We start from the raw sequence: 27,516 nt of genomic DNA, 5'->3' as shown, positions 1-27,516 counted from the left end.
TTCCTGGTGTTTTTATATTCTTATATCCAACAATGAAAATCATTTCTGCTCAGAAAACTTGGGGGGCAAGTTTTCTCCCTACTCTCTTTCCCATATCCCTCTATTCTCTCGACCCCTCAATTCTCCATCTCCCCGTTTCGTTCTCCCTCTCTCTCTCCACAGAGAGCAGGATCCAGATGGTCCAGATGTCCCCGCTCTGCTCCTGTCCTCCCTGGGCCAGCCCTGTTTATCACACACAAACAGAGAGAGAGAGAGAGAGAGAGAGAGAGAGAGAGAGAGAGAGAGAACGGAATACATAAACAGAGGGCCTGAAGGGATGAAGGGGGAGAGTAGAGAGAGAGGTAGAGGGCTGCAATGTTAACCCTGTCAATGTTCTTTGTGTGTGTGCATGCATGTTGCTCTGTTTGTGTCACTAAATGCCTGTGAGTGTCAGTACTCAGTACTTACATTCTTGATTATCAAGGTGCCTGAACAATTCCCTAAGCTCCACTCAGTCCTGGACTGACACTATGATAAACATAACCTATGGAGAGGTCATGTGCATTGCTATCGATGATGATGGGGTACAGGCCGATGTTCCAGCTAGGGCCGGGACAATACCAGTATCACCATATTTATTTCCATGGCAAAAATGTCAATAAAAAGCAGACCAAACTCTTTGGTCCTTTAAAAACCTGCTGTATGCTGGGCTGTTGAAAAGTAGCCAATTAACACTCCGGAAAAGACAATCCCCACAAACCCATACCCCCACCCTTACCTGCACACACAAACACCCTCACCCCCATCCTCACCCGTACACCCGTACACCCCACCCTCACACACACCCCACCCTCACCCCTACCCCCACCCTCACCCACAAATACACCACCACCCGTACCCCCCACCCGCCCTCACACACACCCCCACCTTCACCCTTACCCCCACTCTTACCCCCCCACTCTCACCCTCACACACACCCTCTCTCTGCTTCACCAGGGGATGTCAAAGGTACAGCCTTGAGGAAATAATATTAAAAACAATACAGAATCTGATAGGGCTTTCTCTCTCTCTCCTCCTTGGTCGCAGGGAGCAACTGAGACTGTTAGAGCACTGTGGACCAGCACCAGAGAAGAGTACTGGAGGACCAGACGACCACTACTACCCCTGAGCCAAGCATCACCTGGCCATACACTACCAACAAACACCGTTTGGAGAAGCAGGTATTGTTTTTCCTGAAGAGGGGTGAAAGGCTAAAAGGGGTGTAGATGGGTCATCCTTTTCGGTTCTTTTCTTTTGGGGGGCATTATTTACATCTGGAGAGATTGATATGAGAAGTATTCTGGTCTTTACCTTTGATCTTGTGCCAGTTTCTGTTCCAAAAAGGAGCAATGCGTTCAAGAGATCTAGCAGTATCTTGTGCAGTTTGCTGCGGTCTTGCAGGGGTGTGAAATTCAATTAGAATTACAACAGGTTTTTGGCACAAGTGTACTCACAGATTATTTCTTAGTTAAATGTCTCCCTTGAAAAGTATGTTTTGAAGTTTGTTAGTGGAAAGAAATAATGCAGTAACCGATTGATTATGATAGCAGTGGAAGAGTTTATAGAAATGTGTGTGGTCATACACACATCCTTAAAAACGTAGGTGCTGGGCTAAAGAATTAAACTTGAAAAAAACAGAGCATAATGAATATGCTCCCAATTTACCACCTTTTACAGGCAACGGTTCAATCCAGCACTGAACTTTGTCAGGTCAAAAGCAGGTGGTCAATTGAGAGCATATTCAGTGTGCGGGCCTCTGTTCTTTTCAAGTTGAAGAGTTTATTCCATAATCAGTCTCTTGTAAATATCCATAGATACGGTTGGAAAATCTGCAGAGATAAAAACTGCATCATGTTTGATATTCCAATGCCAGACATAGTTGTGCTTTCCAGAGCCTTGTAGTCTTACGTAGACACAGGGCTTGTTTAACACAGCTGTAACTGAGCTGAATGTCCTCTGATCAATGCTGGAGAGAAGTCAATTTCATTTCAGCGCAGTCATCAAGTAGAGCTGAACCCAACTGAAGCCCGTTCAAACACAGTCCTTTAACTAATTAACATAGCTGGCTTTGACTGGAAACCTCTTCCAGGAAATTCACATTATCATACTCCTCCACATGTTTCCTTTCAGATTGTCAAACAGGAAAGTGGCCAGCATTTGTTTTCAAGCCTGTTTTGTTCCATTCTGCAACATAGTGAGAAGCCCTGAGTCACAAGTCAATACAGTGAGATTCTGAAAACTTTGCCATTAAATCAATAGTAATGTATAATGAAAATCCTAATGGATGGATTCCCTTGAGGTGCATATCTGCAGTCTAATCTTTCATTTGATTAGAGACATCTGATTTCCATCAAGATAAGGTAAAAACATGACTGAAGTACTGCCAAGTTGCTGTAGTGGGTTTGCAGTGCAGAACACTTCATTAACTGTTGTGTGTCGATTTCATGCACATTTCTCATGACCAGTTTTACTATATAGTTACTGCTGATGTGTAAGTGCCTCTAAAGAGAAACAGATTATTTTTTAAATAAAATGTAACCCTTATTTTATAATGTAAGTTGACTGAGAACACATTCTCATTTACAGCAATGACCTGGGGAATTGTTACAGGGGAGAGGAGGGGGATGAATGAGCCAATTGGAAGCTGGGGATGATGTGTAGGTTTGGAGCACTTGACTCTGGCAATGACCACACCTTTCTCCATCTTTATTGATATACCAGCTCTGCTAGACTGCTACCACTATAGAGTGGTGGGCGTATGCCGAGGGTGTCTTTTCAACAGCAAGGTGTTTTGTGATGGAGATGGAGGTCAAACAAACTGTAGACCTTTATCTGAGAGCATGTCAGATGAGATGCTGTATATGCCAAACCAGAAACTCACATATTTTCGTTATATAAGTGGACATGACGTAAACAATATGCATCACTGATTTGCAACTTCCAGGGTTTTGAAAACAGTTTTCTATTTTTGAGTGTGAGCAACATGGTGTCTGTTCCCATTGAGGTAAAATAACCTGTGAGGAGATAGGCACCGTGATTGATGCACAGTCACTGTTCATTCGTTTACCTTGCGTTTTACGCTTTGACCTTTGAAGTGTAGTCAGTTTAAATGTGTTCGGGATTTAAGGTAGCTAAATTCTCTTAATAAGGGGTTAGAGTGTTTCTACCTCTCGCATTGTGTTGAGGAGTGACTGTATTGTGCGCAAGCAGCTTGCCAGACACGAGACGATCCCTATTGGTCTCTCGCGGCACATCTTGGATCAAGGCTAGCTCCAACCTGGACAAGCCAATCAGATGGGATTATCTCAAGGTATTAGGTGGGCCTATGGCAGCTTCAAAGGAAATGAGAATGAGCAAAACAAAATAACCTACCCACCCCAACTTAACTAGCTAGCCCAACCCCAATGCTAACTTGAGAAACCTTTGCCAACCCAGTCTACACCTTTTAAATCCCCTTATTTTCACTGTAACCCTACCCCATTAAGTCTCATGTCTGGACAGACCGATGTGTACTTAATTGTACTGGGTTTGATGTCTTTTAAGGTCAGAGTCTGATTGTGTCCGATTGTGCTTGAAGATTGTTGGGTGGGTCCGCATCAGAAAGGATTTAAACAAATCTGAATCATTAGCAAAAGCCAATTTGTTCCCACAGTGTATTTGTTTACAGTTCTCTGAATTCCAATTCAGAGAACTGTCAGAAAGAACACCAAGGACTGAAAGACATTGTCAAAGCCATACGTAGGATAAGTAGGATAATCCTATTGTTGGGAGTTGGCCCAAAAGAGGGCCATCAGCATATCCCTTATCATGCCAACACAAGGAGACACTGTGACCATATTTCTCCTGGGTTTTTATGGCCAAGTCACTATTATGAGGAACACATGGATTGCTATTGCACCATTCTGCACAGAAAAATGAGAAGAAGATGTAGATTTGTTTCTTTCAAACAGAGTTGAGTTGTTCCATTCAGACATCGCTGTCTGATTAGCGCTAAGAACATTAGAGATCTCAGCAGGACATTTACCTGAAGGACATAAACAGAGAGATGGTGCCAAGTGCCAACTGTGGGAGAACAGGGAGTGGACAGAAGGGTTTGGGTGGTTTCATAGTGAGTATAGGCCCGTATTAGCCTGATTTTGAAGTGGGCAAAGTCTCAAGGCCTCAGCTACCACACCGCCGCAGGCTTAACAGGGAAAAAGTCACTGCATGGATTATGACCTCTGATTACAGGCCTCTGATTGGCCGAGAGGAACTACAGTGTGACTGTCAATGAAGGGTTCCCACCAACTGAATGAAGACACCGATGGTACAAATACAGGGGAGGTGAGCGGTGTTTCTCTGAGTTTGGGACTGCAGTTGCAACCACATTTCTTGAGCAAGGCAGAAACAGGGTGCATAGACAGACTTTGGAAAATCACTTGAACTCAAAGGTACGTGTGGTTCTAGTGGACGATTAAATTGGGTTTCCAGTTTGAGGAAAAGTAGGTATAGATGGGACTTTGCTTGCAAACTAATGGTCACAAAGACAATGTGAGTTCAGTTTTGGGAGGTGACAGATGAGGCAAATTGAGTGGCTAGACCTTTATTTGGCGATTTTCTGTGTTCATTTGTACTATACTGTAGGTCATCTTGCACTGAAAAGCCAGAACTTGTGAATGGCTTTGAAGCTTTGAACGAGTGAGGCTCTGGAGAGATTCCAGTTATGGTCTTTACGGCAGTTTGCTTAACAGGAATTTCACATTTGACAAATGTGATAAGTAATTGTAACTTTTCCTGACCTTGGCCAAACTAAATACTAGCAGCTCTAGTTATGGTCAGGTGGAAAGTTTAACCCAACAGTTGGGTCTCTAAGGTTAGGGGCATGGACACATGGTGTTCCATAGATCTTTGGCCCCATACAGTGAGATACGCGGTGCCAGGGGCCCCAGAACCAGGTGAGCGGGCCACATCTTTGAAGTGGGCCCAGCCATGGCATAACCAGGCCTGTTGAAAATGAGTTCCAGACCAACGTGTGGAGCACACACCAAGAATTTAAACCAGCACCAGATGACAGTTGAGAGGAATCAAGCATTCTGGGACAGGATGGGTGGATGTGCTATTGCAGAGTTTAGATGCCACTGAGTTATTGTCTGCCTCTGTCAATCTCTTTGTCACTTTGGCTTCTTGTCTCACTATCATCCCCAGTTCCTCTTTTCTCCATGTTTTTCCTCTACTATGTAGGTTAATTCCACTTTCTCTGTCATGATTGCGTGGAGAATGTAACTGCTTTTATATGCATCTGTGTACTGTATGTATAAATGCTTATATGGCATTCCACGGCTAGGTGTGTTGGTGGGCATTTTAATTCATTACCAATGTCTGGTGTAACAGATTGTGCTTCATCCACAACAGAGTCAGGTGGATTTGGTTTGCTCTGTGTTTTACTCCTAAAGGAGCACACAACCTCAGCCCAACCTCAACTGCCTCCTGCATGTGCCGATTTGACAGATTAGCATCCAATCAGAAGTATTCGTGTAAGGCCATTAGTTGACCTGGCAGTGCATCCTGTCCTTAAGAAAGCTTATAATCTCCCATGGACCCAGTGGACAGCTGGCCTGACCGCATGATGTGCCAACACTCATTAACTTCATGTAAACTCGAATGCTAATGACCTTGCGTCAATGCAGGAGATTTGAAGCTAGCTACAGCTAGTTTGGGCTAGCCATTGATGGAAGGCCTGGCAGTTTTTTCAATAAGGGACTAAATTAATGAGACACCTGGAATCGTTGTTGTTTACATGTGAATGAACTTAAGGCAGCTTAATGAACACTTGCACGCTTAATGCACCATGTCCAAATAAGCTCATCTGTACTTGAAAGCACTTAATCTAAAATAAGGTGAGAGGAAACGAGACTCGCCTATAAAAAAAAACAGGATAGGTCCCAATGAAGTGCTAACGCCTAGTCCTCAATCCGGTCCATGTTGAGTTATCTTGGAACATGCAGAGATCATCATCTGTGTATTTGGATCGGTGTGTTTGTTCAACCACGTTCTTGATCTTGTCTTCAGGGTTTGTGTCTGTGCCGGTATCTGTGTCTGTGTTTTGCATAAGAGTCAGTCTCATCTCATGTGTTTTCTCTCTCCTCTACCCCAGGCTGAGTGTTAAGATGGCCCTTCTCCTGGCCCTTTCCTCCGTCCTCCTTCTGGTCGGTCCGGCTCTGGCACAGAGCCCGGACATGTCCTACGAAGACTACATGGCCCAGGTACAGGCCTGTCCCAAAGAGTGCCGCTGCCCACCCAGCTTCCCCAATGCCGTCTACTGCGACAACAAGGCTCTGAAGCGCATCCCCACTATCCCCCCACACACCTGGTATCTCTACCTGCAGAACAACCTCATTGACGTACTGTCAATAGACGCTTTCCGCAACGCCACGCAGCTCCGCTGGATCAACCTCAACCACAACCGCATCACCAGCGAGGGCATGGAGGAGGGTGCCCTGGCCGCCATGCTCCGCCTGGTCCACCTCTACATGGATGACAACCTGCTGAGCTCCATCCCAGCCAAGCTGCCCTCCAGCCTGGAGCAGCTGCGCCTCTCCCGCAACCGCATCTCCAAGATCCCCGCCGGGGTGTTCTCAGGTCTGGATCGGCTGACACTGCTGGAACTGCAGGGGAACAAGCTCCAGGATGACACAGTGACCGAGTTGAGCCTGAAGGGCCTGAGCAACCTGGTCCAGATCAACCTGGCCAAGAACCAGCTTACCACCATGCCCCTGGGCCTCCCCATCACCATCACCCAGCTCTTCCTGGACAACAATGCCATTGAGAAGATCCCCGCTGACTACTTCAAGGGTCTACCCAAGGTGGCCTTCCTCAGGCTCAACCGCAACAAGCTGGGAAACGGCGGGCTGCCCAAGAACGTGTTCAACATGTCCAGCATCCTGGACCTGCAGTTGTCCCATAACCAGCTAACTCAGGTTCCTATGATCCCCTCAGGCCTGGAACACCTCCACCTGGACCACAACCAGATTAAGAGTGCGTTTTTGACACTGTTCTAGTTTCATTGATACATTGACTGACTGCCTGTATGGTTAACTGATGATTGTTTTTAAATCCAGATAATTGTATTATTATAATCAGTGGAAAATGTCTTTGATGAGTTGTAGGACTGTTTTGCTAAGATGGTGTATTTGCAATTGCAGGTGTGAATGGATCTGATATCTGCCCTGTGTCGGCTGATGCTCTGGAGGGCTATGCCACTGAGACCGCTCCTAAACTCCGCTACCTCCGTCTCGATGGCAATGAGGTCAAGCCACCAATACCCAGAGACCTTATGGTGTGCTTCCGTCTCCTCAGGTCCATCGTCATATAAGAAATACACTTCCACCAGCCAATCGCATCTAGCTATAGTCTCCCGGATCCAAGGACAGATGATTACTAACGAATGGAAGTGACTATGCTAATCTATATGGATTTTTGATCTGTGGACTACTCATTTGCATACTTATGTTGAGAACCACATATTAGACGCCAGGGTTGGGGTCAAACCAAACTCGATCAATTTAAGAATTAATGCAATTAATTGGTCAATAGAAAATAATGGGCCATTTTCAGTTGTTGAATTGAGTCTCCTGAATTGGTAGAATGGGAATGGAATTGACCTCGACCTTGTTGGGTGAAGGTCACCTGACAATCTGTAGATAGTGTGATTGGACTGCACTACTGTCTTTTGACCACTAGTTGTGCCTTATGTTAGTCCTATAGTCACAAGTGCTTAATGCAACAGTGCAGTATGTCTAAGTGTGCTGCTTCAATACAGCACACATTGGTTTGAAAGTGGTAGAAAACCTTGAAATTGTGTTTTTCCAAAACTCTAAAAAAGACAATAATTTACTATGACAATGTGATCGGAACAAGATAGGAGGAATATTGTTTATAAACAGTATGTATTTAAGGCATGTTGAATCTTCTGATGACTCATTGTCCCCATTCGCTTTCTTTGAATGGAAGATCATCTTTTGTGAATACCAAACTAATACTTTTTAAACATTTTATACTGCTCCCCTCTGACAGAATAACTTCAATTGATGATATCAGACTTGAAACCAAATTAAATGCAAATTATTTTATTTTCAAGTTCTCTGTGAATAGGAATATGTTGAGGTAACTTTAGACACGTTATTCCACACAAACATGCAATTGTTTGCTCTTTCACATTTAGCTCATTTATTTAATTGTCTGTTTTTCACTGAATTCACTGAATTCTTGATCACTGTCTCAAATGTGAAATTCCATTTTGTACTCAATGGGTCAATCTTTTTGCAGTCATCTTACATATTTTGGAAATGCCAAAGCAATTTTGGAATGCTTACATTTTTTTAAGAATATGTTAAGTTGTGAATTCCTTACATAGTCAATAATTTAAATAAAACATTTTTCTGGAAAAACATGAAATGAAGGAAGAAATATGTTACATGAATCACCTTCACTTCTATAGACACACTCACAAACACACACACACAGACAGATACACACAGACAGACACAGACAGAGAGAGACTCAATCACACTAAGTAACAAACACACACACAGACAGAGAGACTCAATCACACTCACACAGACCTAGAAACCACACATTCTTTGAGTGCATATTTGCGGTAGTCTCTATGACTTACTGCTTAATAGCTGGAGAGCTAAGATCTCCCAGAATGCACTTCCACATGCACCAAGGAAGCAGTGCCAGAGGAAGACCAGAGAAAACACTGAGTCTCAAGCTGCTGGCCTGGTAATGATATCATGAAGATGTTGTCACTTTATGGTCTCTCTCAGGACACATTTCCACCATTCTGCTATAGCCAATGTTTGGTGACCGATGGAATCGACAGCAGTCAGAATACTATTCTTGCAGGAATACCACAACAGTGGTGAACACACTCAGTAATGCAACAACGTGCAAGAATTGACAGGGATTGTTATTGTGTGCCAGAAGCAAGCATTCCTCGTGTCAGATGTGATCAATCACTCTCGCTTCATATCGCCTTCTTCAGAACTTTCTCTCCCTCTCTAAACCTCTCTTTCCTTTTCATGGTTGGTGTTTTTAATTGATTGTAGCTTTATATTTTAGCTGGTAACAGTCTCAGATTGAAATATTAATAAATTAACCACCATCATAAACCAATCCCTTCTCTGAATCATGCTGGGGTTAGTAAAATCAGAACTCCACCTGACCATAGCTATACACTGAATGTACAAAACATTATGAACACATGCTTTTTCAATGTATTTTTTTATTTTATTTATTTCACCTTTATTTAACCAGGTAGGCAAGTTGAGAACAAGTTCTCATTTACAATTGCGACCTGGCCAAGATAAAGCAAAGCAGTTTGACACATACAACAACACAGAGTTACACATGGAGTAAAACAAACCTACAGTCAATAATATAGTAGAAAATAAGTCTATATACAATGTGAGCAAATGAGGTGAGATAAGGGAGGTAAAGGCAAAAAAGGCCATGGTGGCGAAGTAAATACAATATAGCAAGTAAAACACTGGAATGGTAGATTTGCAGTGGAAGAAAGTGCAAAGTAGAAATATAAATAATGGGGTGCAAAGGAGCTAAATAAATAAATAAATAAATACAGTAGGGGAAGACGTAGTTGTTTGGGCTAAATTATAGATGGGCTATGTACAGGTGCAGTAATCTGTGAGCTGCTCTGACAGCTGGTGCTTAAAGCTAGTGAGGGAGACAGTCATTGGCAGTAGAGAACTGGAAGGAGAGGCGGCCGAAGGAGGAATTGGCCGATATACCTGCTGGAGCTCGTGCTACAGGTGGGTGCTGCTATGGTGACCAGCAAGCTGAGATAAGGGGGAACTTTACCGAGCAGGGTCTGTAGATGACCTGGAGCCAGTGGATTTGGCGACGAGTATGAAGCGAGGGCCAGCCAACGAGAGCATACAGGTCGCAGTGGTGGGTAGTATATGGGGCTTTGGTGACCAAACGGATGGCACTGTGATAGACTGCATCCAATTTATTGAGTAGGGTGTTGAAGGCTATTTTGTAAATGACGTCGCTGAAGTCGAGGATCGGTAGGATGGTCAGTTTTACGAGGGTATGTTTGGCAGCATGAGTGAAAGATGCTTTGTTGCGAAATAGGAAGCCGCCACATCTAGATTTAACTTTGGATTGGAGTTGGTTGATGTGAGTCTGGAAGTAGAGTTTACAGTCATTCCTGCGTTCTCACTACCCGCTATTCAAAGTGCTCTGAACAAATTAAAGGAATCGTTCACAAACATTGGCACATTCTGAAATATGATGATAGTCTCAGTAATGTGTTTTCTGATCTTCCCCTGGTCGTATTCTCGCGGGGCAGAAATCTCAGAGACCAATTGGTACACTCTGATTTACCACCCCAAGATATTCCTGAACAACGTCTATTTGCGCCCATACTGGATGGAAATTACAAGTGTAATGGCTGTGCTCAATGCAATGGCACTTATAAATGTAGATCCTTCAAACACCCCCAAACAGGGAAATCTATCCCAATTAAAGGTGTTATTACGTGTTCCACTAAGGCAGTTATTTATCTTATAACTTGTCCTTGTGGTAAAAATTATGTGGGTAAAACAAAGCGTGAATTAAAAGTACGTATCTCAGAGCATCGTAGCACCATTAGGTGCAAAAACTTGACTTACCCAGTTGCGGCACACTTTTTGGAAGCAAACCATTCGATTTTGTCTCTGCGTTATATTGGCATCGAACATGTCACCCTCCCGAGGAGAGGGGGTGACCTTGATAATTTATTGTTAAAATGAGAGGCTGCCTGGATCTTTAATTTAAAGACCCTTGCTCCCTTCGGTCTCAACATAGACTTTGATCTGAAGCCATTCTTGTGATTATTGTGATTTTGCCATTGTAATTGTTTGTTAGATACATTTTAGACTACAAATGCTGTGATCGTATGCTATCCATTTGTTTATCTTTTTGTATGTTCTTGTATGCCATTTTTTTAAATATTTGAGTTAACCAATGATATTAGGCCACACTTGGCCATGATTACAAACACCTTTGTGTCTCTTGACACTATAAATGACTCATCTCGCAGTGTTTGTGATGATACCCTGATGAAGACAGCTTTGCTGTCGAAACGTTGGTTATTACATTTTTGCATCTGAGCTCTTAGAGTGTGCGGCTTTCCATTATTTTCTAGAGTTTACAGTCTAACCAGACACCTAGGTATTTGTAGTTGTCCACATATTCTAAGTCAGAACCATCCAGAGTAGCGATGCTGGACGGGCGGGCAGGTGCAGGCAGCGATCGGTTGAAGAGCATGCATTTAGTTTTACTTGTATTTAAGAGCAGTTGGAGGCAACGGAAGGAGAGTTGTATGGCATTGAAGCTCGTCTGGAGGGTAGTTAACACAGTGTCCAAAGAAGGGCCAGAAGTATACAGAATGGTGTCGTCTGCATGGAGGTGGATCAGAGACTCACCAGCAGCAAGAGCAACATCATTGACGTATACAGAGAAAAGAGTGGGCCCAAGAATTGAACCCTGTGGCACCCCCATAGAGACTGCCAGAGGCCCGGACAACAGGCCCCCCGATCTGACACACTGAACTCTATCAGAGAAGTAGTTGGTGAACCAGGCGAGGCAATCATTTGAGAAACCAAGGCTATTGAGTCTGCCGATGAGGATGTGGTGATTGACAGAGTCGAAAGCCTTGGCCAGGTCAATGAATACGGCTGCACAGTATTGTTTCTTATCGATGGCGTTTAAGATATAGTTTAGGACCTTGAGCGTGGCTGAGGTGCACCCATGACCAGCTCTGAAACCAGATTGCATAGCGGAAAAGGTGCAGTGGGATTCGAAATGGTCGGCAATCTGTTTGTTGACTTGGCTTTCGAAGAGTTTAGAAAGGCAGGGTCGGATAGATATAGGTTTGTAGCAGTTCGGGTCAAGAGTGTCCCCCCTTTGAAGAGGGGGATGACCGCAGCTGCTTTCCAATCTTTGGGAATCTCAGACGACACGAAAGAGAGGTTGAACAGGCTAGTAATAGGGGTTGCAACAATTTCGGCAGATAATTTTAGAAGGAAAGGGTCCAGATTGTCTAGCCCAGCTGATTTGTAGGGGTCTAGATTTTGCAGCTCTTTCAGAACATCAGCTGACTGGATTTGGGAGAAGGAGTAATGGGGAAGGCTTGGGCGAATTGCTGTGGGGGGTGCAGTGCTGTTGACCGGGGTAGGGGTAGCCAGGTGGAAAGCATGGCCAGCCGTAGAAAAATGCTTATTGAAATTCTCAATTATAGTGGATTTATCGGGGGTGACAGAGTTTCCTATCCTCAGTGCAGTGGGCAGCTGGGAGGAGGTGCTCTTATTCTCCAAGGACTTTACAGTGTCCCAGAACTTTTTTGAGTTTGTGTTGCAGGAAGTACATTTCTGCTTGAAAATGCTAGCCTTTGTTTTTCTATCTGCCTGTGTATATTGGTTTCTAACTTCCCTGAAAAGTTGCATATCACGGGGGCTGTTCGATGCTAATGCAGAATGCCACAGGATGTTTTTGTGTTGGTTAAGGGCAGTCAGGTCTGGAGAGAACCAAGGGCTATATCTGTTCCTGGTTCTAAATTTCTTGAATGGGGCATGCTTATTTAAGATGGTGAGGAAAACATTGAAAAAAAATAACCAGGCATCCTCTACTGAAGGGATGAGGCCAATATCCTTCCAGGATACCCGGGCCAGGTCAATTAGAAAGGCTTGCTCCCTGAAGTGTTTCAGGTAGCATTTGACAGTGATGAGTGGAGGTCATTTGACCGCTGACCCATTATGGATGCAGGCAATGAGGCAGTAATCGCTGAGATCTTGGTTGAAAACAGCAGAGGTTTATTTCGAGGGCAAGTTGGTTAGGATGATATCTATGAGGGTGCCCGTGTTTACGGCTTTGGGGTGGTACCTGGTAGGTTCATTGATAATTTGTGTGAGATTGAGGACATCAAGCTTAGATTGTAGGGTGGCTGGGGTGTTAAGCATGTCCCAGCTTAGGTCACCTAGCAGCACAAGCTCTGAAGATAGATGGGGGCAATCAGTTCACATATGGTGTCCAGAGCACAGCTCGAGGCAGAGGGTGGTCTATAGCAGGCAGCAACGGTGAGAGACTTATTTTTAGAGAGGTGGATTTTTAAAGGTACAAGTTCAAATTGTTTGGGTACAGACCTGGATAGTAGGACAGAACTCTGCAGGCTATCTCTGCAGTAGATTGCAACACCGCCCTCTTTGGCCATTCTATCTTGTCTGAAAATGTTGTAGTTAGGGATGGAGATTTCAGAGTTTTTGGTGGTTTTCCTAAGCCAGGATTCAGACACGGCTAGGATATCCGGGTTGGCAGAGTGTGCTAAAGCAGTGAATAAAACAAACTTAGGGAGGAGGCTTCTAATGTTAACATGCATGAAACCAAGGCTATTACGGTTACAGAAGTCATCAAGCGCCTGGGAAATAGGAGTGGAGCTAGGCACTGCAGGGCCTGGATTTAACTCTACATCGCCAGAGGAACAGAGGAGTAGGATAAGGGTACGGCTAAAAGCTATGAGAATTGGTCGTCTAGGACGTCTGGAACAGAGAGTAAAAGGAGCAGGTTTCTGGGGGCGATAAAATAGTTTCAAGGTATAATGTAAAGACAAGGGCATGGTAGGATGTGAATACAGTGGGGGTAAACCTAGGCACTGAGTGATGATGAAAGAGCTATTGTCTCTAGAAACATCATTGAAACCAGGTGATGTCATCGCATGTGTGGGTGGTGGAACTGAGAGGTTGGATAAGGTATAATGAGCAGGGCTAGAGGCTCTACAGTGAAATAAGCCAATAAACACTAACCAGAACAGCAATGGACAAGGCATATTGACATTAAGGAGAGGCATGCTTAGCCAAGTAATCAAAGGGTCCAGTGAGTAGTGAGGTCGGTTGCGGTCACGGCAATTCAGACAGCTATGGGTAGCAAGTTGGCAGAAGATGGTCTGTTTTTAGCCACCTCGTGCGTTTCCGTCGGTAGAGTAGTGGGGTTCCGTGTGGTAGAGGGGACCAATCCAATTGGCAAAAATAGTTATAGTTATAGTGGCCCAAGAAAATTGGCCAATAGACCCATTCAGATAGCAGCCGATAAGACAGCTAACAATTAGCTGCCGGCAGATGGGCGTTCAGATTACGTCGCGACGGAGGGGCCAGTTGGATAACTCCCTCGGGCAGATAACGCCGGTAGCCCAGTCATGAAGGCCCGATGGGGCTCCGCATCGGCAGTAAAACGGGTCCGGGTGGTGATTGTAGCCCAGGAGTGGCTGATGGAACTCTTCAACTGGCTAGCTCCGGAATAATTGATGCTAGCTCCGGGACCGACGTTAGCCAATAGTCACTCGGATAGCAGCTAGCTAGCTGCAAGATCCAGGTGTAAATGTCCAGAGCTTGCGGTAGAAATCCGGTGATATGGAGAGAAAATAGGTCCAGTATGCTCTGGTCTGAATCACGTTGTACAAAACTGCCGATAGCTTTTTGAGCTAAGGGATAGCTGATGACTGCCAACCGTGGTTAGCTGAATTCTAACGTTAGCTAGTGAACTGGCTAACTTCTGGCTAACTTCTGGTGTGGATTTCAGATTTGAGGTAAATAATACTTTTTTTTTTAATTGGTGAGGCGGGTTGCAGGAGAGTGTTTTGAAGTTGAGTTTTTAGAAAAAATATATATAAAAAGATATGTGAAGAAAATATGTAAATATATATATACACGGGACATGACAAGACGAGGACAAAGGACGTCTGACTGCTATGCCATCTTGGATTATAAAATGACATAGACTGACCAGGTAAATCCAGGTGAAAGCTATGATCCCTTATTGATGTCACCTGCTAAATCAACTTCAATCAGTGTAGATGAAGGGGAGGAGCCAGGTCAAAGAAGGATTTTTAAGTCTTGAGACATGTATTGTGTATGTGTGCCATTCAGAGGGTGAATGTTCAAGAGAAAAGATTTAAGTGCCTTTAAACGAGGTATGGTAGTAGGTGCCAGGCGCACCAGTTTGAGTGTGTCAAGAACAGCAATGCTGCTGGTAATTTTTACGCTCAACAGTTTCCCGTGTGTATCAAGAATGGTCCACCACCCAAAGGACATCCAGCCAACTTGACACAACTGTGGGAAACATTGAAGTCAATATGGACCAGCATCCCTGTGGAATACTTTCAACACCCTGACAAATTGAGGCTGTTTTGAGGGCAAAAGGGGGTGAAACTCAATATTAGGAAGGTGTTCCTAATGTTTTGTACACTTAGCATATGTCACCATTCCTGGTAGCAGGTGTAGCACGATTCCCAACGATTCCCAATGATTCTAAACGATTCCAAACAATTCCCAGCATTCCAGCATAGTTTAATTTCACTCACTCAGCGAAAGCTCCACTTACTTGGGGAGAAAGAAAGAGATAGGTTTGGGGGGTCAAGTGACAATTGAGGCCAGAAAACCAGAAACGTAGGATTAAACTGACACATGAAAGCAAGTAAGGTACTTCCAGTCTGTGTCTACTGCTCCGGCCTGGGTGGAAGTAGGAATAGCAGGTCCTAGGTCAGTTTGTATTTCCCTCCTATCGGTTTAACATTAGGAATTAGAATTGAGTGAGTTGACCCTGGATCTGCATTTAATCCCAACCTCTGCCTGCATTGGGCCTTGACTGTGCTGCACCAAGACCTAACCACAGATACAGGATTTGATTTCCCAGTCCAAGTCTTGAACAATAAGAATTGAAGATAAAACTGACCTGTGGTTAGGAGGAAACAACAATAGGAATTGAAGATAAAACTGACCTGTGGTTAGGAGGAAACAACAATAGGAATTGAAGATAAAACTGACCTGTGGTTAGGAGGAAACAACAATAGGAATTGAAGATAAAACTGACCTGTGGTTAGGAGGAAACAACAATAGGAATTGAAGATAAAACTGACCTGTGGTTAGGAGGAAACAACAATAGGAATTGAAGATAAAACTGACCTGTGGTTAGGAGGAAACAACAATAGGAATTGAAGATAAAACTGACCTGTGGTTAGGAGGAAACGTAGCTGAGCGATACCAGTGTATGGAGAGCTGAGGCCGTTCTCCTCCAGGCAGGGACTTCCTCTCGGCAGCGTGCTATCAGAGGCTCCTCACAGAGGCCCCATTATCTTCTGGGACCCCGTAGATTCCTCACCACACATGAAAGCCGCACATGCCAGAGTTTCACCTTATGAAAAGGAAGACAAACATTTCTGAGTCACACTGCAGGTCTGATTAAGCCACGCACCCCTCTAGAAAAATAAAGGCTACTCTTGTTAGGGATAAAGATATTTTGTCAATTTGGGTGCTTCTCTATCTGTCCCTCTCTGTCTCTCTCTCTCTGTGTGTGTGTGTGTGTGTGTGTCTATCTGGTGTCTGTTGTTATAGCAGGTTCTCCATGTGAGTGAGAGTGGGTGTGTGTGTGTGTGTGAAAAGTTTTCATGGTACGGGGTGGGTGCACAGCCCAAGTCCGAGTGACCAAAAGCAGTCCGCTCCCCTCCGATCGTTCTCAGTGCCTACCTTCACACACGCAAGGTAGGGCACACTGCTCTGGTCTGCCAGAGCACGCACACCTAAACACACCTACACATACACACCGATACACACCTACACACATACACACCTATACACACCCACCCTCTCTCTTCCCAGCACCCTGAGCAACCTCTCACCATTGGCCAGGTCCCCTAGCCCTCAGCATCTCCATCACGGCTGAAGGGACCATTCAAGAAAACAGGAGACAGAGGTAAGCCTTCTGGGTGCTATCTTCACTATGGGTTATGGGTTTTAGTATGCAGGATTTGCAAGGCACTCTAGCAAAATGAACCCCTCTAAAAAGCGCTGTTCACAGGGGTTTGTGCAGTGCATGGACACGTTGGCTAATTTCTGATAGAGGTTTTGATATTCAATTTTTTTATTGCTTTGGGATTTTTACATCTATTCTTGGTTTGCATGTCTAGTGTTTGATAATATCAAGTAAATATATTTATTTATTTATTGAGTGTTTCCCTATTTCTTGCTTAGTGCACAACTGGCTTGGTAATTGTGACCGTTCAGGTATAGGTGAGCAGGTGACTTCGAGGAGTAGAGACGGCACTTTTGACACGTCCTCAATTGGGACCTTAACATTTGTCCGATGTCAAATTTCATACTGAACAGAGCAGTGGTTGACATACTTTTTAGGGATGAAGTTACACACATTCTTGATTGGATCCTTTCGTTGGATTGTTAGCGCGTTGTATCAAGAGTTTTGATCCCTTCTAATAACCATTGTGGTGACAGGGAAATTGGCACCCTGGATTGGAATCAGCAGGTTGAAGTGATTGGAGATGTTATATTTGGCAATTGGTCTATTCATATTTTGATCTAGTAACACTGGGCCATTTTTGCCTGAATTTCAATTTACAGTAATTGATTGTACTTTTGGCTCTTCAGTTTTGCACAAATTAGTCTCACTGCTAATTTTGTGTATGTAAGTCTGTCAAATATAAATCAGCTTTGCTTCCAGCTATTGGGAAGAATAAGAAAAACTGTCAAATCACTGAATATCAGGAATGCCCAACGCAGAGCCAAGCAAAACACAGAGGCAGTCTGTAGGCTACACACACACACTCACACACACACACACACACACACTGTGTGCTGTGATGGCGTGTATAAAAGCAAGCCTCTGTCTTTAGTATAGTCCCTCTTTCACCGTTGCCATGCGTTGTCATGGTTTCATGACATTATGAAAACTGACAGGTCCCAGACCTTCCTCTATGCACCAATAAAGAGTAGAAAGTGTGCTTTTATAAATAGCAGAGGTATAAAACCACATTTAGATTAATCTCTACCTCATATCAACAAAGAATGGATTTCTGACTAAAATAAGCTGTTTTTTGTTTTTTTAATCAGCACTCATCCTAAAAATAGAGACTCAATGTTCTTTCTGAAAGATAGGTGTCTTAGGTGTGTGTGTCTCTGTGAGAGTGGTATTTGTGTGAGTCAGTGTTTAAGTGTATGTGTGTGTCTGCAAGTGTGTGTGTGTGTGTGTGTGTGTGTGTGTGTGTGTGCATTGAATGAAGGTTTTCCTTGCAGTCGTAACTCACTGCCATCCTGTCTACAAACCTCGGTGGAATTTCGAGTGTCAGTGCTGAGACAGGCCGGGACTTGGACTCATAAAGAACCACTGTGAAGGCCGAGGGGGCGAGTCAGCTCTCTCTCTCTCTCTCTCACAGTGATATTTTCCCTCACTCTCTCCAGCTAACCCTGAGGGCCAGTGCCTCATCCACGTCTCTCGCAATCCTCTCTCTCTCCCCTCGCTCTCCGTTTCCCTGCCGGCCTAAAGGACTCTCTCTCTTCCCTCGCTCTCCGTTTCCCTGCCGGCCTAAAGGACTCTCTCTCTCCCCTCGCTCTCCGTTTCCCTGCCGGCCAAAAGGACTCTCTCTCTCCCCTCGCTCTCCGTTTCCCTGCCGGCCTAAAGGACTCTCTCTCTTCCCTCGCTCTCCGTTTCCCTGCCGGCCTAAAGGACTCTCTCTCTCCCCTCGCTCTCCGTTTCCCTGCCGGCCTAGAGGACTCTCTCTCTCCCCTCGCTCTCCGTTTCCCTGCCGGCCTAGAGGACTCTCTCTCTCCCCTCGCTCTCCGTTTCCCTGCCGGCCTAGAGGACTCTCTCTCTCCCCTCGCTCTCCGTTTCCCTGCCGGCCTAAAGGACTCTCTCTCCCCTCGCTCTCCGTTTCCCTGCCGGCCTAGAGGACTCTCTCTCTCCTCTCATTTTCCAGGGCCTTTTTTGACCGGCCTGTTTCAGTTCAGCCCAAAGTCAGACCCTGTGTTACTGTAGCGGCTGCACTCACAAGTGGCTGTCTGGCCCTTCTACACATTACAGAATGTAGCTGTCAATGATCTACTGAACATCAGTTAGACTGGCCTTTTCTTTTCCTGGGCTCAGTATCTTCACAGCCAACAGTCCATCTGGAATTGTCATTCTTTCTTTTATAGTGTCCAGAGATAGTCCTTTATAACCTACAGATGGTCGTGTCAGACACTGTTACTGTTTGTGTGGAGTGCGTGGGGAATTAAGTACGAAGGCTAGCATCAAAGCTCTCGTCCAAGGAGGTGGTGCGAGACAGAGAGAGAGAGAGAGAGAGAGAGGGAGAGACAGAGACAGAGAGAGAGAGGGAGAGAGAGAGAGAGACAGAGAGACAGAGAGAGAGAGAGAGACAGAGAGAGAGAGAGAGAGAGAGGGAGAGAGAGAGAGACAGAGAGACAGAGACAGAGAGAGAGAGAGAGAGGGAGAGAGAGAGAGACAGAGAGACAGAGAGAGACAGAGAGAGAGACAGAGAGAGACAGAGAGACAGAGAGAGACAGAGAGAGAGAGAGAGAGAGACAGAGAGAGGGAGGGAGGGAGGGAGGGAGGGAGGGAGGGAGGGAGGGAGGGAGGGAGGGAGGGAGGGAGGGAGGGAGAGAGAGTGACAGAGAGAGAGAGAGAGAGAGAGAGAGGGAGAGACAGAGAGAGACATAGAGACAGAGAGAGACAGAGAGAGAGACAGAGAGAGACAGAGAGACAGAGAGAGACAGAGAGAGAGAGAGAGAGAGACAGAGAGAGGGAGGGAGGGAGGGAGGGAGGGAGAGAAAGAGGTCTGACTCAGAGTTTTCTGCACAACAAGCAGAAAAGCACACATGATAAATGTTCACCAATTCAAGTGAACCAAAACTTCTTATGATAACATAGTCAAAATGTTATGACATTTTCTAGTAGGGAATAAAAAAACAATAGTGATTCAGCAGTAAGACAAAATGTCCCAAAAATGAACAGGGGGAAACAACCCATATTTCCCAGCACCTTGTAAACCAATGTGCTGGGAAGATTCAGCAAAAAAACATTCCCACGACACCACTGAATATAATTGCAGGTACAGCAGCATTTACCAGATCAACTCTGACCCTTCACCTTTGACACACCACAGGCAGCCAATGATTAAAACCAAGATGGCCACCACCTCTTATAATAGTGAGCTCCGGGCTTTAAGGAAGGAGGTTTCAGGGGAATTTTGGGGACTCATATTTCATCTATTTGGGCTGTCTGTACCTTGGTAATGAATATTGAGTTCCCTGACCTCAAAGGTGTGTTCTACCAACCAAACCAAACCAGACCCACAGCACACCCATGCAGTTGGTAACGGAGTGATGCTGAGACTCTTTCAAATCTGTCATACAAAAACCAATGACTGCAAAGTTAAACAAACCATATGCACAAGGACTACTTTTAATGGTTTCCACACAACAACAAAAAACCTTTACTAGAAGAACATTGCAGATGCAAAATCTGGTAACAATGACTGTTTGTGCTGTTGGTGCCACCATTCTGTTACCAAAGTTCTTCAAGTAAATGTGATTTTGTAAAAAAATCTGTGGAAATTGTTATAAGTCATCCAATGAGTTGTATGGTTTGTTTAACTTTACAATTACTGGTTTTTGTTTGACATACATTTTAGTCTCAGCATCACTCTGTTACCATGAAATGTCCCTGCAGGTACTGTAACATGGGCAAACAAATCCTTTTCCTTTGGATATGATTGGTTTCCATGGCTATTAGAGCTGTATCTAATGCAGAGATGTGACTTCCAATGTGTGTGTTGGCGCTCTATGAAATTCAAAGGCTTGCATGTACAGTATATGCATTGTAGGAATGCCATGACATTTAGCGAAGACATAGCAATGATATTTGTGACTTCCTTTGTTGTCTCTGAAGATTGAGGATGGATGATACAGCCTTTGCCATACACACTACCGGTCAAAGGTTTTAGAACACCTACTCATTCAAAGGTTTTTCTTTATTTGAACTATTTTCTACATTGTAGAATAATAGTGAAGACACCAAAACTATGAAATAACACGTAAGGAATCATGTAGTAACCAAAAAAGTGTTTAAATATGTTTTATTTTATCTTCAAATAGCCACCCTTTGCCTTGATAACATCTTTGCTCACTCTTGGCATTCTCTCAACCAGCTTCACCTGGATAGCTTTTCGAGCAGTCTTGAAGGAGATCCCACATATGCTGAGCACTTGTTGGCTGCTTTTCATTCACTCTGCGGTCTGACTCATCCCAAACCATCTCAATTTGGTTGAGGTTGGGGGATTGTGGAAGCCAGGTCATCTGATGCAGCACTCCATCACTCTCCTTCTTAGTCAAATAGCCCTTACACAGTCTGTAAGTATGTTGGGTTATTGTCTTGTTGAAAAATAAATGATAGTCCCACTAAGCCTAATGGGACGGCGTATCGCTGCAGAACGCTGTGGTAGCCATGCTGGTTAAGTGTGCCTTGAATTCTAAATAAATCACAGACAGTGTCACCAGCAAAGCTCCTCCACAACATAACACCTCCTCCTCCATGCTTTACGGTGGGAAATACAAATGCGGAGAACATCCGTTCACCCACACCGCGTCTCACAAAGACATGGCGGTTGGAATCAAAAATCTCAAATTTGGACACCAGACCAAAGGACAAATTTCCACCAGTCTAATGTCCATTGCTCGTGTTTCTTGGCTCAAGCAAGTCTCTTATTATTATTGGTGTCATTTAGTAGTGGTTTCGTTGCAGCAATTTGACCATGAAGGCCTGATTCACACAGTCTCCTCTGAACAGTTGATGTTGAGATGTGTCTGTTACTTGAACTCTGTGAAGCATTTATTTGGACTGCAATTTGTTCATTAGAGGCTGTTAACTCTAATGAACTTATTCTCGGCAGCAGAGGTAACTCTGGGTCTTCATTTCCTGTGGTGGTCCTCATGAGAGCCAGTTTCATCACAGCACTTGATGGTTTTTGCGACTGCACTTGAAGAAACGTTCAAAGTTCTTGAAATGTTCCGCATTGACTGACCTTCATGTTTTAAAGTATTGATGGACTGTCATTTCTCTTTGCTTATTTGAGCTGTTCTTGCCATAATATGGACTTGGTCTTTTACCAAATAGGGCTAACTTCTGTATATGCTCAAACGCATTAAGAAGAAATTCCACAAATTAACTTTTAAGAAGGCACACCTGTTAATTGAAATGCATTCCAGGTGACTACCTCATGAAGCTGGTTGAGAGAATGCCAAGAATGTGCAGCGCTGTCATCAAGGCAAAGGGTGGCTACTTGAAGAATCTCAAATATAAAATATATTTTGATTTGTTTAACACTTTTTGGGTTATTACATTATTCAATATGTGTTATTTCATAGTGTTGATGTCTTCACTATTATTCTACTATGTAGAAAATAGTAAAAATTAAGAAAAACCCTTCAATGAGTAGGTGTTGAAAATGTTGACTGGTAGTGTAAATGCCCACTACTTTCTAAGTCTCAGTAAAAAAAAAAAATCCCTTTTCCTCAGTAAAATAAAATATACTGAAGGTTTAATCAATATGTCTTCTTTGTACTATTAACGCTTCACCAAAATGTTTCTTTATCAGTGTTCAGGTTGGGTTCAGGGTTCATGATCTCACTCTCTGTGTTCAGTGCTTGGTTGACATATCTCTCTCGTCTTTTGTTTCCAGGTGGACTATGAGGATGTTGGCGAGGCTCATATTGGGACTCTTCGTCCTCAAAGCAGTGGTGGCCAACCCCAGATTTGCCCGGCAGTTGGAATTAGACACGTACGACAGCGCCAACTATGATGTGGATCTAGAAAACTTGAATTTGGAGAACCAGGATGTCTATGATTATGAAGATGGACTGACTATTGACGAACCTCAGGTAAGATACTGGGGGGAAATTGGAGGGATGGGTGACAGAGATGCTGAGATTTGACCTCAGACCCCGTTTGAACATTCTAAGAATGTATCCCTCTATCCACACGTCCTTGAAGCAATCACTAATCAGTGCGATAGGTAAAAGAAACTATCAGATTACATACTATAGCTTACACTGACTCAGTTATGACAGGTCAGTGACAGAGGAAGGAACCTCACATCATAGTGTTTGAAGGTATGTTTGAAGGTGAATGTATTACTTCGAATTTTGTACATGGTACGTATCACATTACTGTTTTGCCTTGGTTGATGTTGCCTGCACTTTGCTAGCTTCATTTCCTGACTCAGACATCAATGTCAAAGTGCCATGTAAGTTGGCGGATAAAGCATTGACATTCTATCTTGTGGAAGATAGTGTGTTAATTCGTTGATGGGGACTTATTATGGCTTACACCCTACAGTATCCTGAGCCTCGATGATGGAATCTGCATTACTGAAACATTGGAAGAGTTCGAGACCCAAGGACTTGGGACTATACGTTTTTATCTGCAAAATGTCTCGTTTTGAGATCATTTGTATTTTCAAGTCCCAGATCTCAGAACTGTTTTGTGATGTCTTCCTCTTTCGTGACTCAATATGTATACAGTCACATACAATTATTTTTAATTGACAAACCAGCATTGTGTGATTGGATTGCATATAGAACTTTATAGCACCAAATGAACAGCTGTTTGTGCAGATAAAACTTTCAGATGTTTGGATTATATTGTACATTTACTTGTAAAGGACCACTTAAAGAGCAACTCTATGTGAATATTCTTTTTTTGACCAAAATGTCAGATAGAACCTCACAAGTTTTCCTGCTTATTAGTTTGAATGCTCATAGCTGACTGTAGTTTTCAACATTGTCACTTTGGCCCAATTCCATGTATCCCTTTCCTCCCCCTTCTCTCCAAACTGCACTCGTTCACTCCCCCCTCAAGGGTTGATTGGCACTGATGGATTGTACTGTATGCATGGACTGAAACTAGGGAGTCTTGAACATTTTTGAGAGACATCTAATTAACTCTTCTATGAAGAGCAATGGTTGAAGGGAGAAGTTGAGTTTTGAGTTGGGTGGGATTAGAGGTTCCATGCTTCTCAACTCTGATTGTTAGATTACATGTAGGGCTATTACAGCCGTGTAGCGTTCAGAGTCAAATACTGCAGTTGCTGTGTCTGTAGACATGACTTGATGGGCTCAGTGAACATTTTTCCTCAGCTACAATGCCTTCAGACAGAGAATAATGCATACAATAACATTTTATTCATCTATGTCGAAAATCTTCTTTATCGTTAGTCAGAGTCAGGTACTGAATTTCCCTCAAAGCCGTGTGCTGCGCTCCCTTTTATGTTCACTGCCTTTGGTGAACTAATAATGCACGGTAGGACTGTTTGACATTTTAGTTAACCTTCCTGTTGTGTTTATTTCATGTTATTTAGTTCTGTGTTCCCGGTCCAAAATGACCACCCCGTTATAGCTGATTATAAATCCACAATAATACATATTATCACCTAATGTTGTGTTCATCTTTTTATCAACTTCAGTTCTTGTGAACATTACAAGTTTTGAACTTCTATTTGCTATTTATGGCCTGTAGGCCTCATTGACCTGAGCTCATACAACTCATTTTTGTATTTCCCCCCTCTGGGATGAGATTGTAGACTACAAACAATACTGTAGTCTTGCAGTAGTGTGTTGGTTTATCAACGTGTACATGATATCATAGCCTTTTTTTCTCTAATGAGAGTGATTCGAATTTGATGAGTTTTGCAGATTACGTAATCTCAGAGAATATTCTAATGGCTCAGTTTGATGGAGGAAGGTCATGTTAATGCAGAGTGTGTGTGCGTGTGGGCGTGTGTGCATGTGCATGTGGGCGTGTGTGTTGCTTCGGATAATCACTTGTTAAATTACCACATTTTTATTTCAAGCAATTACATCTAATTAAATCTAATTTACATTGGCCCAATTAAAACTCTTCTTCTCAATATAAACAGGACAGATGGAGTATAGTCCATAGGATCCAAAAGCCTTGCATACAATGCAATTGTCAGACTCAAGTACTCAATCTCACTCTGAAAGCAGGTGTATCTTTCCCCGCTTTGGGATTACTACTTGGTTGGTTCTGGGTTTATTACCAAGTTCATCATGATGCCTTTTGCCTGGTTAAACCCTTCATCCACAGTAGGGGGCAGGCCCTATATCCTGCCGTTACCACCTGGATATTTCTGCCTATGTGTCAGTTAGATCAGTTATTGTTCAATGTTACGAGACATCTGATTTACTGTCACTGCTGGTTTAAACTGCCCATTTTTCAGAATATTTCAAATTGTCTTTGGGGAGAAGAAAAACATGCATGAAAATATTGTGCTTGTGTGTTGGGGCTGGGGGGGGGGGGGATTGAAATGTATGCATTGTATCATATCCGGCCGTGATTGGGAGTCCCATAGGGCGGTGCACAATTGGCCCAGCATCGTCCGGGTTTGGCTGGGGTAGGCCGTCATTGTAAATAAGAATTTGTTCTTAACTGACTTGCCTAGTTAAATAAATGTTAAATAAAAATAAAATAAGTAAATACAGCTGCAGGGTTCGAGCCTTTCAACTCACATGCATACAATGTATTCATAAAGGCCTGGGGAAGGGATACAATTAGGATAGGAATGTAGCTACATTAGACATGGAACTATTATGGCAAGTATGGGTCAAAGTAAATGAGTGGCGTTGCAGTTTGTGAGAGGTGTTAGTACCTTCTACAGTAGCCTGTAGATACTGATGGCCTATGTGGCAAAGGATATTATAGCCCTTGTTGTTAAGTTCAATTCTAACCCACATTTGGCCCAGGTCTGACATCAGCATGCTAAAATGGGCCAAACTTCTCTGTGCTAGCCAGAACCCAAAGGGTTTCTAGTGGGCCAGAGGGTTCTGTCGGACATTAAACAATCTGAACAATAAAAAGCACCCAAATGAGTCCAAAATTGTGGAAAGAGGAGAGTGAGCAGAGAGAGCGCTGCCCATGACAGAAGTAGCCTTCAACGGCCCAAGTTGGATGTGATGCAACTAGTCTGCCATGCAGGTTTGGACAGAGAACACTAAAACAGCCCATTTCAGCCAACGTTCCCGTTTATTTTCTTTTGTAACAAAGACACAATGCCAAACCGATGTCAGGCTGGCATGAGGCTAAACAGCGGGATCAGATTTTCGACTAGTTCCCCTTGAGCCAAACCATTTAAACTGAACCCGATGTGGTATGCCACCATCCAAGTCAGTCCCACAATCCAATGCGCATTTGGCTATTATGACATGAGGGATCTGTGTACAAAACAATGTTGTAGTCTTTCATTAGTCTGCTGGTTTATCAATGTGCAATCTCAGAGAATGTTCTAATGGCTCAGTTTGGTGGAGGAAGGTGATGTTAATGCATTGTGTGTGTGTGTGTGTGTGTGTGTGTGTGTGTGTGTGTGTGTGTGTGTGTGTGTGTGTGTGTGTGTGTGTGTGTGTGTGTGTGTGTGTGTGTGTGTGTGTGTGTGTGTGTTGTTTTGGATAATCACATCTGTTAAATCCCCACATTTTATTTCAAGCAATTACAGCTAATTACATCTCATTTACATTGTCCAAATGCAAACTCTTCTTCTCAGTATAAACAGGACAGATGGAGTATAGTGCATGTAATCCAAAAGCCTTGGAATGATTCAGGGGAAAGAGAAACTGATACAGGAGAAAACAAACCCGTGACAATAGTGTAGCTAGAAGACAGGAAAAACTCCAGCAGTTCCCTTCAGACCTTCTCTTCAGTGGTGTGTGTGTGCCGGGGAAAATATATTCTAGATCGCTCTCACATGATTAACATTTTCAGTGTGATTATAGAATATTTGTTAGTGTGTGGCAGCCCTTACCCTTGATACAGTAGGCTACTGAAGGGTGAGAGGGCAGATTTAGGAATAAGGATGTAGAGTGGGTAAGGGGATCATGCAGACTGGAAGGAGTCCTCCCTCACCAAGTCAGAGGAGACTCAATGATGACCTCTGCTTTCTCTTTCCGGCTCTCTATTGCCTTTCTTTATTCTGCAGCTCCTCTAACCCTAACCCTAAGAAGCTTCACACTTTTCTCCTGTAAACTGTAATCCAAGGCCAGAGTTAGTGATCTGGTGCATTTAAAGCTCTTTGCAGACACTCCTAGAACAGGAGCTGACTTGGTTTAGAGCACTGTAGAGTGTCTGTTGTGAATAGGTCACAGGTCACATTGCATCAGCAACATGCAAATAGAAGCTTGTAATGATCTCTTTGGTCTATTTAAATGGTACCTCTAAGCAGCTTCAGAGTAGCAGCTTTAGAGACGGTGCTAGGGGCCACTCCTGGAAAACAAGTGAAGTTATGTAGTAAAAATCCGTAGCTTTATTCTGTTTATACCTGATTGTCATTAGCCTCTAGTGGTGTCCTTAAAGATCTTAATACCAGACCTGGGTCAAATACAGCCAGCTATGGAAAATACTTTCAAACACTTGAGCTGCACTTCATTTAGCTTTTCCGTTACAATAGAACCAATAGAATAGTCCCTAAAGTTCCAATTTCAAATTAAATCAAGATCAGCTCAAATTTTACTTTTTAAATATTTTAGCGAAGTCTGATCTATACTGCAATTCCACATAAGATCCACCATTTAAAAAAAAAAATACAATCATTGCATATGCATTTTATTTATTATATCA

At 43.6% G+C, this 27,516-nt stretch overlaps 2 protein-coding genes across 4 annotated transcripts in view; both read left to right on the top strand.

Annotated features, from left to right (window-relative positions):
• The first annotated feature begins 992 nt into the window (after window positions 1-992).
• On the top strand, window positions 993-8,447 carry LOC115199088 (keratocan-like). 2 transcript variants are annotated; one of them, XM_029761640.1, is made up of 3 exons: window positions 993-1,199; window positions 6,152-7,032; window positions 7,200-8,447. In XM_029761640.1, the coding sequence occupies exons 2-3, from the start codon at window positions 6,165-6,167 to the stop codon at window positions 7,367-7,369; spliced, it is 1,038 nt and encodes a 345-aa protein (XP_029617500.1). In that variant the 5' UTR covers window positions 993-1,199; window positions 6,152-6,164; the 3' UTR covers window positions 7,370-8,447. The 2 variants fall into 2 exon arrangements, with proteins under 2 accessions (XP_029617500.1, XP_029617502.1); XM_029761642.1 differs by lacking the exon at window positions 993-1,199 and adding an exon at window positions 4,059-4,448.
• A 7,987-nt stretch (window positions 8,448-16,434) lies between these two features.
• LOC115199085 (uncharacterized PE-PGRS family protein PE_PGRS54) overlaps window positions 16,435-27,516 on the top strand; it is a 26,789-nt gene continuing 15,707 nt past the window's right edge. Inside the window, exons 1-3 of one of the 2 annotated variants that reach the window (XM_029761638.1) lie at window positions 16,435-16,589; window positions 16,707-16,800; window positions 22,574-22,772. In XM_029761638.1, coding sequence (XP_029617498.1) covers window positions 22,581-22,772 — 192 coding nt within the window. In that variant the 5' untranslated portion in view covers window positions 16,435-16,589; window positions 16,707-16,800; window positions 22,574-22,580. Of the gene's footprint in view, window positions 16,801-22,573; window positions 22,773-27,516 lie in introns of both variants that reach the window. The other variant, XM_029761637.1, reaches the window with a different exon arrangement.

The sequence above is a fragment of the Salmo trutta genome, chromosome 8, assembly GCF_901001165.1.
Source record: "Salmo trutta chromosome 8, fSalTru1.1, whole genome shotgun sequence".
NCBI lineage: Eukaryota > Metazoa > Chordata > Actinopteri > Salmoniformes > Salmonidae > Salmo > Salmo trutta.
This window is presented reverse-complemented; position numbering and strand designations above follow the sequence as displayed.